General features: G+C 44.3%; 1 protein-coding gene across 2 annotated transcripts in view; it reads left to right on the forward strand.

Moving 5' to 3' along the window:
* The window catches only part of DHX32 (DEAH-box helicase 32 (putative)), a 55,350-nt gene that overhangs the window by 16,950 nt on the left and 26,898 nt on the right, over nucleotides 1-11,502 (forward strand). For both annotated transcript variants that reach the window (XM_059053855.2, XM_059053856.2), the window contains one exon: nucleotides 7,464-7,657. In XM_059053855.2, coding sequence (XP_058909838.1) covers nucleotides 7,464-7,657 — 194 coding nt within the window. The remainder of the gene's footprint in view (nucleotides 1-7,463; nucleotides 7,658-11,502) is intronic.

Below are 11,502 nucleotides of genomic sequence, written 5' to 3' on the forward strand. Positions count from 1 at the left end.
CAACATTCAAATTTCATCAGTTTGCCCACTAAGGACCTTTGTAATTAAAAACAAAAAATTCTAGTCCAGAATCCAATCCAAAGTTACATTGCATTTCCTTGTCATTTCTCCTCAATCACCTTTGATCTGAAGGAGCTTCTCAGTCTTTCCTTGTCCTTCACGACCGCAACATTTTTGAAGCGTACAAGTCAGGTACTTTGTGCAACATCCCTCAGTTTGAATCCGTCTGCTGTTTCCTTGGTGTTAGACTCCAGCTTTGTGTTTGTGGCAGGAAGAGCACAGAAGTGCTATGTGTCCTCCTCGGGACATCGTAGCAGGAGACAGAAGCTTTTTCCCATGACTGGTGTTGTTAAATTTGATAACTTGGTAAGGTGGTGACTGTCTTGATCTCTATCGTCAAGTTACAATCCCCCCCGTCATTTAAGAGATATGGGGAGATACTTGGAGACTATGTAGAGTCTGCTTCTTGTCGTGCCTCCAGCTACTAATTTTAGCGTCCTTGGATGATTCTTACCTTTGACGTTATTACACGGTAGTAACCAAATGGTGATTTTTCTATTTCTGAAATTCCTTCTATCAATACATTTAATATTTGGAATTCTTCTGTTTAACTGAGCTTTTTCTTCTTCCTTATTTATTTATGTCAGTGTGGACTCATGAATTCTTATTTTATTCTGTAGGTGATAATTCATTACTAAGCTCATTTATTTTGTTGCTGCAATTGTCCCCAGTGTGGCCTATGGGAACCCCATCAGGATGCCTTCTGTGTTCTTTTGACATCATTCTCTGAGCATTTCTTTGCTTTCTGGTCCAGTAAGATGTTATAGGCTCATCTAGTATGTTCCCTGCTCCAGTCTTGGAAACAGCCATTTTTCTCAAGGAGCCCTGGTGGTTCCTTTTAGTGGGGAATTGTGTTTAAAAAACAGGAGATGCGGGCTTCCCTGGTGGCGCAGTGGTTGAGAATCCGCCTGCCAATGCAGGGGACACGGGTTCGTGCCCCGGTCCGGGAAGATCCCACATGCTGCGGGGCAGCTGGGCCCGTGAGCCATGGCCGCTGAGCCTGTGCGTCCGGAGCCTGTGCTCCGCAACGGGAGACGCCACAATGGTGGAAAGCCCGCGTACCACCAAAAAAAATTAAAAAAAAAAAAAAAAAAAAAAAACAGGAGATGGGTGCTAAGTGCCCATTGGCCATTGACTTGTGTTGCTTCTAGGTCCTCCTGCTTCTCCTTCTATCTTCGATTTCTGTCTTTCTCTGTTTCTCTCTATTTCTCTGTATTTCTTTCTCTATGTATATTTCTGTTTTTATCTGTGTTTCTGTCTCTCTATTCTTAAAATCCACGGGTTCCTACCGATGCCTCTGATTCCTGTTCAGCTGTACGGCGTTCATTCTAGCCTTCCCCACTTCCGTATCTGTAACACCCTTCTCTAACTATGAGAAGCTTAGCACTCATTATTCATAATATCTTTACTTGTTCAATCTTAGAATGCTCAAAATTTAGTTTCAGAATTGCTAACCCACACTATTGTTTAAAAAAATTTTTTTAAATATATACTCCTTGAGTTTTCTTTTAGAATTTGTGATCTTAAAGGGCAAGAATTGTTATCACGTAATATGTTATGTTAATACCTAGCAATGGTTTCTCTTGTCATCTCTAACTTGTTGATCATTTTAATAAATCATGCTTGTTTCTGTTAAGTGTGAAGGCAGTATGTATCTTCAGGGTAGGAGAAATCAAATTCTAAACCAATTTAAATAATGGGAGCATCAGTTGTTTTCTTAATTCTGGAAACAACTTGGTTATTTTTTAAAGAGCTTCTAAGACTATTTTCTTTTTCCTCAGCATTTTAAACCTTTCAAAGAAAAGTCTGTCTTTAGACCCAAGCCTTCCAAAGAGGACCACCAGTGTTTTGCTGGATCCTAAAAATCCCACCTCTCTTTAGTGCAGACGGTACGAAGGCTATTTGGTGGCTGCCCTCTGGAAAAGAGGGCAACTTTTCATACATTTATAGAGCCTTTTCTTGTTACCTTTTTTGGGGCAGAGTTATGAAAAAGCCTAAAAGAGAATGAAATATTTTTAGAACCACCTATTTACTTGTCCTGAAATTTCCCCTGAAATGGTTGGGTTCGTGAGCTGAATAAGCGTAACATACCTGAGCTTTAGCCTCAGTTAAGAAGCTCGATGGTGTAGAACAGCTCCACCTTATTAGCTGAGTAACTTACCCCGCATTTTCTGCTGGCAGAGTCTACCTGTGTTCACTCAAGAGGCATACAAGTTACGGTATCCAGGGACATGTGACATTTAATGCAGACGGGGACCCACCCCTCAGGAATGAGTTCTGACCTTCCGGTTCACATCGGGCAGCTTAGTGCGCCTTTTGCAGGAATGTGGCTGTAGAGATTCATACCTTTGGGTGAATTGCTGGTCCTTATGGTTCCTTTCAACTTTGGATTTCATGATTCTGGTACTTAAGTAAAAGTGAGTGATTGGGACCTTGGCACAGCTGCGCCCTGGGTGGCCCAGAAGAGGAATCAGTCGCCATGGGCAGGCTGGGGACATAAAAAAAGGGCTTGAGGGCCTTTGGGACTAGAATTCGTTTAACTGTAGTAGCGTCGTGTCTCACAGATGACTTTTGTCTCGCGTCCTTTACTCGTGTATCCGCTAGAGGAGGGGATGCAATGTCTAGCCATGGACGGAGGGGCAGGAGGTTCCACACCGGTGTGACTCATGTGGCTGTCCTCCTGCTGCGGTGGCAGCAATGAGACTGCCCTGCTGCCCTCCTGGTTCTGATCTGGATCAGGAGCAGCCGAGGATCCTGGGCCCCAGCCTCCCAGGGTCCAGCAGCCCAGCCTCTTGCCTGTTGCCCAGGGTGGGGATGGAGCGTCTTGGCTTCGCGTTACGAATCTGTACAACTTGTAGAGCTCCGGTTACGAAGTCAAGCTGGCAAAGCCTTGATGTAGATTAGGTTTTGGTTACTTGGAGGACCCCTCCTACCTACTCTCGTAGCGGCAGATGGGCCAGAGTCCCGCCGATTTGCTTTCAGGGGGGAGATAGGAGCCAGGAGCCGGTGGCGCTTTGTCAGCGTCTGTGCTGATCCTGATTGTGTGACGACCGGAGCCAGCTTCACCGCTCAGGCTTTAGCACGTGCGGCACGTCCCACAGTCCAGAAAACGGCCTTTAAAACTGGATTGAGAGAATGTGAAAAAGTTGTTGGATGAGTTCAGAATGAAAATACTTGAAGTTGTGATTTCTAGTAGGGAAATTTTCTAGGCCAAATATATAAATGTGGGTGTTATCTATTGCTGAAAGGCCCAGGTGAATTTGTAAATAGGTTTGTTTTTTTCATTTATAAAAGAACAGTTTTCTGTTTTGTTCACCAAATTGCACACCTTTTGCTAAGTACTAAAGTATGTTCTGGATGCCAGGGAGGAGAGGAGGGCCATATCTTCCAAAGAGAAACTATAGAGAGGGACATGAAATCTCAAGGCACATAATGGCTTGGTGAGAAGGGTAAGGTCCTGTTGGGACAAAGAAAAAGCCACTCCCAGAGGAGAATCAGAATCAGGGCACGGAATGGTATGGTATTTGCTGTAAGTGCGGAGAATGCGCGAGTTCCCAGTGAAGCTGGAATCTTAGTGCCGCTTGAAATTATGAAATGTTCACATTTCTGGCATTTGCTGAATCATAATTGTTTTCAGCCGACACTTTGAGTTTGCTAAGGCATCAAACTTCACAGTGTGCCTTAGCTTTGCTTAGAGTGGTTCGGAAGGTATGCCAAAGCACAGAAGTCGTTACAATTAGGAGAGATGACTTCATGTGTCTCTCCTTTTTGTTCAGAGGCGACCCTTTCAGTTTATTGCATTTGCATCACTCACTGTCGTCATCCACGTGTGACTTCCTGAGAGGGGCAAATGCATCGTAGGCAGTCAGAGCTGCATGGGGCGGGTGCTCTGCGATTAGTTGTGGCTTGTGCTCAACTTTCAGCTTGGCTGAGTCAGCAGACATCCCTACATTAAGGCCAATGTGCATGTGTTCAGACTTTAGCTGGTTATTTGAACTGATGTTTAGAAGAGCTGTCCCATTTCCGAATTATTGTCTTTGCCTCCTAGGTGGAATAATTTGCTCTATTGTGGAGGAGGGCAAAAAGAACAGGGAGGACTGTGGGATTGTTGATATTTATTGCACTGCCAGGCCTATATGATGTTTATAACATTATAAACATACTGTAACAGTCTAATCGCGCAGAATTTTGTTTATGTGAGTAAATAGAAATAAATGAAATGCTCTCAGAAAGCAAAAGCAGGACCTTGGGAACGTGGTGGCCCATAACCATCTGAATCCTGTAGAATGCTAGCGTTTGAAAGCAGCGATCCTGGATCTTAGAATAAAAACCAGACTGAGTAAGCATATCCAGGTGTTTTAGTGAAACTGGATGGTGTCATCTCAGCAGCAATTCTAGCTGTGTAAAATAGTGCCTGCTGTTTCGTAGTTCTGTCCCCTGACATTGCTGTTAGGCTAGAAAGAGTAGTAAAAAGTGTCGACTGTTGAAAACCTGATGGCTTCCATCACTACCTTTGTGTACAGATGCTCGGGAGCAGCCACGGCCTGGCGGAAGTCATGCTAGATGAGAAATTGGAAGATGTGGATAGGTTCTGGCTGTGCTGTTTACTGGCAGGATGACTGGGGCAAGTAACCCTTCTAAGACCTTCCTCGTGTGTAAAATGAGGCCGTGGCCTACATACCTTCCAGAGATTCCTTTCAGCTCTGAAATTCTAGGACATCCGTGTGTATCTCGAGCTCTGGCCCCTCACTTAGGCTCCTGGCCTGTTTTGCAGTTGATCTCAGGCTGGCTATACCTGGATGTCCTCCCATCGAGATGACCTTAACCCTGACCACTTTCCCGGCTCTCCTGAAGGTTCTCTCCCTCCCCTTGAACACTTCGCTCCCCCCAGAAGCACTTTATGCTACTGTTTAGCTTCATTCATTCATTCTATTTTATTTTACTTTTAAATTTCTGGTTGTTAACGATGCCATTACCCTAGTATTTTAAGTCAGAGATCTTAAAATATGTATTTCTTCTTAGGCATAATTAGTCTGCTAGTGAGTACTGTTCATTCTTCCTTAGAAATAAATGTCCCTTGGTTTTATTACTTCTCTCCTGTGTTAAGTCCTGAGTCTAAGCCTTTCGCTCCCCTCTTTTCAATTATTCTAATGTCTTCATCCATCCAAATATTTATTGTCCCTCTTATGTGTCAGGTCCTCTCTTAAGTATTGGGGGAAATGTGAACCACACACGTTCACCTTAAGGATCTTCCACTCTAGTGGGGAGACAAAGATTCAAGCAGTTTTAATATAATTTCTCACAAAAGTGTTATTTGAGGTCTCAGCTAAGGACCGAGATATGAAGGGAATCGGGTTAGAAAGTAAGGATTTGACAAAGATAAAAAATAACCTCCTAGGGAATGAGGGAGATAGAAACTTTTATGTGAATTCCCAGTTAGGTGTCATTGTGAAGCAATTCAAGGTAGAATATATCGAATCAAAGAATTGAAAAATATTTCTGGAAAATGTAAGAAGTTAATTTGTTCATTTAACAAATATTTATTGAATAAACTTATTTAAGATTATTTGGTGACCAAGACAGATCTCTGTTCTCCCAGAGCTCATAGTCTAGTGGGGTGAACAGACCTGCACTGGAGCAGACCAGCAACTGCAGGAAGTATGGTCCGTGGTCCGTGCCGTGGTTGTCAGGACGTACACTGTGGTGTCTCCTTCCTGGTCGGGGGTGGACGGGAGGCGTCACAGCAAGCCTTGGGGAGAAAATGGCACAGGAGCTCAGACTTGAAGGGTAGGTCTCATCCGTTCAACCCGTTTTACAGGAAAGGAAACTGAAGCTTAGAGAAATGGTGATTTACAAATAACAAACTAGTGGCGCACCAGGTCTAGAACTCCTGACTTCGGTCACTTGTGATGTACCTTGATTGCAGATTTCCTGAGTGTAGTGTGTTAAGTGTTCGTCTTTCATAGAACAAAGCGGGTTATTGAGGAAAAAACTGCTGATTAGTTTTCAACCTGTTGACAAGGCTGACACTCATCTTGAAATAGAGGAACTACATTTACACTTTTAATCATCGGGAATCTGCAGTCTGCAGCAGGTGTTCATTTTGGAGTTACTTGATTTCTAGTACGTTATGTTTATTTTTCAAGTTATAGTGAGTATTAAAATCTAAGAATTCGGGCTTCCCTGGTGGCACAGTGGTTGAGAATCTGCCTCCCGATGCAGGGGGACACGGGTTTGAGCCCTGGTGCGGGAAGATCCCACATGCCACGGAGCAACTAAGCCCGTGCACCATAACTACTGAGCTCGCGTGCCACAACGACTGAAGCCCATGCGCCTAGAGCCCGTGCTCCACAACAAGAGAAGCCACCGCAATGAGAAACCCGCGCACCGCAACAAAGAGTAGCCCCCGCTCGCTGCAACTAGAGAAAGCCCACGCACAGCAACGAAGACCCAACGCAGCCAAAAATAAATAAATAAATAAGTTTATTTTTAAAAAAATTCTAAGAATTCCACGATGGGCCTAGTAAATAGCAAATCTGAAGATAATTAAAAATGCTGAAACTTTTAAATACTTTGGATCTATTAAAAAACACTCAGAATGATTTATTTTAAAAATACATGTAACAAAGCGTAACTTACTGACAGTGCCCTAAGATTCCAGCATACAAATGAATTCAGTACTTTCTACTATAATAATTCTTATGCAAATGAACTCTTTAAAATCAATTGAACCATAATACACTTTCAGTAAAAGGATTTAAAAATAAATAACTCAAGAGCAGTCTTGGAATTGGCTCTTTCCAAATCTGGATGGATTGGTTAATTATCTCACTGAGCTTATTTTTCATTGTATTTAGATGATAAATGCCAGTGTATTTTAGCTTTCATTGCCAGGGAAATGTAAAGTAGGCTTATCTGGTTATTTTGTTATGGTCATTTAGATTTAAATGTAAATGTTTTAATTTTGAACTACTCGCTATTTAATATTTACATTGCTTAAAGCATAAAAGTTAATACCAGAAGCCATATCTTTGATGGTGCTTTCTTTTAACCAGAAAGAAAATAATAATCTTAAATACATTAGTCTTTTCAGAACAGCTGAGGTTAAAAATTTTTTTTTTTACTTTGCCTTTTATTTTTATCTTCCTTTTTTTTTCGTCTGGGAGTCTAACTTTTACAGTCCCTGCTAACTCCTGTTTATCCCTAACTTTGTTTACTAGTACTAACTCTATGCATAAACACAGATTCTTCAGTTTCACTCACTAAGCTGTAATGCAGCCCACCAGCGATTCACTGGTGGAAGGAAACAGATCATTTATAAGCTGACCCCTTGGAGGGTTTTTGGTGGTGGCGGTGGTGTTTTCTTAGCGGGGCTGATCCTGTCTCATTTGTCCCCGTTAAAGGTTCCTCAGTGGTGTGCTGAATATTGCCTTTCCATCCGCTACCAGCACGGGGGCGTGGTGTGCACACAGGTCCACAAGCAGTCTGTGGTCCAGCTCGCCCTCCGGGTGGCAGACGAAATGGATGTTAACATCGGTCATGAAGTCGGCTACATGATTCCTTTTGAGAACTGCTGCTCCAGTGAAACGATCTTGAGGTTGGTCTCGGGGGCTTTCATCTGCTCTACCTGATGACTCCTGGCTTGTACTCTGCCGTCCCAGAAGAGCGTGTTCTTGCGTTCTCTGCTTTACACACCTGTAACGTGTGGTAGTACCTCGTCACTCTGTCACCAGCCTGACGTGCACCAGTCATTTTCCCACCTTGGCACCGTCAGGGATTCCGAGTCTAAACTTCTTCCGTATCGCCCCGTAATCCTCAGGAAAAAGTCATGACTTGTTACGGTGGCGCCAGAGACCTTCAATCTGTGCTTCTGGAGCTCCGCCTCATAGTGGGTCCATATGCTCTCGTGCCAGCTGTGTTGACTCACGGGGTCCTCTGTGTGCCATGTGCCTTGACACATGATCTTTCCCCCACATGGAATGTCTGTGCCTCTTCCGGGCTCGGCTAATTCCTCCCCGTCATCCAAGATCCCATGCGGAGGTCACCTGCTCCAGGAAAGCTTCCCTGACCCTCCCGTAGTGTAAATTAGAAAAGTCTCTGCTGGGCTCCTGTAAAACTTGGTCTCAGCCTTCATCCTGGCAGTGTAGGTCAGTGTTTTTCAAACTCTAGTTTTGAGATTCTTGCAGGCTCCAAGGACCCTTCTCAGTAGCTACCGCAGTTCTGAGGTTTCCTTTACACGGTGGTTTCCAAGAGCTTAACAGAAGGAAAAAGAGAAGTCAAGAAAATCACTGCTCTGGGCCAGTTTCTCAAGCAGTTTTCTATCACAGCCGCCAGTGAAAGTGAGAGTATCTTACGGCACGTTAAGGAAATGGTCAGAGCTGCTTTGCAGCCAAAGACGCGACCCCCTCAGGGCTTCAGCCGCCCCAGGCCCTGCCCGACTGCCCCAGGGTCTGAGGAGACAAGTATCTCAGCCTCAGTGCACCTGTGTGTCTCTAACCCACTCGGGCACGCCACAGTGCCCTGGCACATCACTGGGGACGTCCTACGCTAGTGTAACAGGGATGCTGTGACGTAGCACGGCAGAGCACGGCACGGCACGGCACAGTATAGCAGGGCTGGTTTCTGCACACTCGTATCCCCGGCATCTGACATGCTTGTCCCATGGAGGATGTTTAACACACTTGATAACAGAAGGAAAGACGAGTGCCTGGCCCCAGCTGGCTGCCGCAGACTCCGGTGCAGTTCTTCTCCCCTTCAGAAAGCCTGCGTAACTCATTTGGTTTGTACTAAGCTGCTTTTAACATTTTTCAAATGTTATCTTCAAAAAGAGAAGACCTCGGTCTTCAGGCTGGTGTTACGCCGTAGGGAATCTTCCAATCAGTAGCGCTATGACCTGAACTCCTGGAATATATGTGACCTTCTGTTATGCTGGCCATGGTGTCCCTGAGTCATTGTATGTGTTTATCGATTATTTATTATTCACATGGTCCAATAGTGATACAAATAAGCGTAAACACCTCCCTGCTTTGGGGAACTCACAGACTAGTTGGAGAGTTGGACAGGACAGGCCATGCAACCCCGAAAGGGTGAAGGATCCCCACGCCTAGCAGATTCATTCTTCATCCTTTACATTTTGAAGAGACCTCTCCAGTGGTCATGGTTTTAATTAAAGGATGGACTAGACTTTGGAAACCTTTTGAAAAGGACTCTTGGATGTAGTCACTTTTAAAATGAAATCTTACGATGTTTTTGTCTTATTTCTATGGATCGTGTGCATATATATATATATATATATATATTTTTTTTTTTTTTTAGAAAGTCATAGAGATAAATAATTGTGGAGCCACACCCAGTAATGTCATCAGAGTAGGTCAAAGACACATCGCACCTTTTTAAGCATCTCTTGTGTGTTGGGACTTGGCGTTCATTGCTTTCTGGTGAAGACCCCGCGAGCATCCGATCCTAACAGCCAAAGGAAGGACTACAGTTTCTGCTGAAAATGCTTTTAGCTCTGATCTGCATGTAGCTTTGCTTTCTTAATGTAGAAAATAGCCTTCAGGTGTGGAGGAGCTGAACCGCAGGTACACCTTAGAAGGTGGAGGGAAACTAGCAGCCTCCTTTGGCCACTGCGGGTTCTGCTTCCTTCCGCCTCTGCCGGGCTGCCCGGTCCTCTCGTCTGCACTTTACAGTCGCTCTTGTTGCTGGGACGCTGCACTTTCCACCCTGATATCCCCCAGCCAGTGCAGATTCAGCAGATACCCTGACTTATTGCTCACAGGGTTTGAGTTGCAGCAAAGGGGTCAAAGGTAGTGAAAAGCTCTGTATGGTAAGAGAAAAGAAAGTCGTCCCTTATTTTCCTCCTGGTGCTCTGTGCTCTGCAGAGCAGGCGGCGTGGCTGTAAAGTGAGTGTCTCCGCCACCCACCCACCCGTCACCTTGCACAAGTCCCCCAGCCTCTCTGCTTACGCTTCCTCCTCCGTGAAATGCAGTGGTTGACACACCAGCTCACAGGGTTGTTGTTAGGACTCAGGGAGCTGCTGCCCATGACTGGTGTGTGGGAGCTCGATGCATCTGTGAGCGATTTGGGTGACTGGGGTGAAAAGGTACATTCCGGCCGCATTCATTTCCTTGGAGACACGTGCTAGCCATAATTTTTTTTTTTTTTTTTTTTTTTTTTGCGGTATGCGGGCCTCTCACTGTTGTGGCCTCTCCCGTTGCGGAGCACAGGCTCCAGACGCACAGGCTCAGCGGCCATGGCTCACGGGCTTAGTTGCTCCGCGGCATGTGGGATCTTCCCGGACCAGGGCACGAACCCGTGTCTCCTGCATCGGCAGGCGGATTCTCAACCACTGCGCCACCAGGGAAGCCCATTGCCATAATTTTTGATAAGCTTAGATTGAATAGCTATTTAAATAAGAGGATCTAAGGGTGACTGTTGATTACAGAAGGTAGTGTTCTGTATTTGATATTGTCTTTTTCATTTTCTTCGTAACTCCTTAGCATCTAGTCTGTGGGGGACACAATAGGTACTTAGTAAATATAACCTTTATGCCACTACCATTTTTCTGCATTCTTTATAGAACAGCTTAGTTCTTCTGTAAGCTTTTTTCTGGCCTTTTTCAAAACAGTGGATACCTGAATATTATATACCTAAAATAGTCTTTCTGAACTAGATATCACAATACCTTGTGGAAGTGACATACATTTCAAATATGGACCCTCTAGAACACAGAATTTTTTAGAAATTACTCAAATTTTTAAGATCAAATTCAATACATATAAGTTCAGAAAATATTAATAAAACTTTCCTATAGTCTTAGCTTTCAAAATTTCAGTCTTAAGAATTTAGAATATAAGTTACACTTCCAGGGACGTCCCTGGTGGCGCAGTGGTTAGGAATCTGCCTGCCGATGCAGGGGACGTGGGTTCGAGCCCTGGTCTGGGAGGATCCCACATGCCGCGGAGCAGCTGGGCCCGTGCACTTCAACTACGCACCGCAGCAAAGAGTAGCCCCCACTCGCCACAACTAGAGAAAGCCTGCACACGGCAACAAAGACCCAATGCAGCCAAAAATAAATAAATAAAAATAAATCTTAAAAATAAATTACACTTCCAAAATGTATCCATCTTTTTAAATAGTTATCAGGAACAGTATTTTCTTAAGCACTGTATGCATGATCTTATTAATATAAAGGTAAGAAATAGATCTGTCTTATGTAGAAAACTAGAGGTTTGTATGGTAAGTTTTAGGGTGGATCTCCAGTAGTCCCTTAGTTTTATATAATCATGCGGAAGGCTAGGTCTAGCTTGCTGAGTCTCCTAGAGTTTTAGCTGAGTCACATCTTCTCCCTTTTTAATTAAGCCTGGATGTATTTACATAGCACACACACCTCCTCTGCCTGGCAGAGAGGAAGCATTTCTTCCTATCAGATAAGTGCTTAGA

This window comes from Kogia breviceps, chromosome 2 (genome assembly GCF_026419965.1).
Source record: "Kogia breviceps isolate mKogBre1 chromosome 2, mKogBre1 haplotype 1, whole genome shotgun sequence".
In the NCBI taxonomy this organism is placed as follows: Eukaryota; Metazoa; Chordata; class Mammalia; order Artiodactyla; family Physeteridae; genus Kogia; species Kogia breviceps.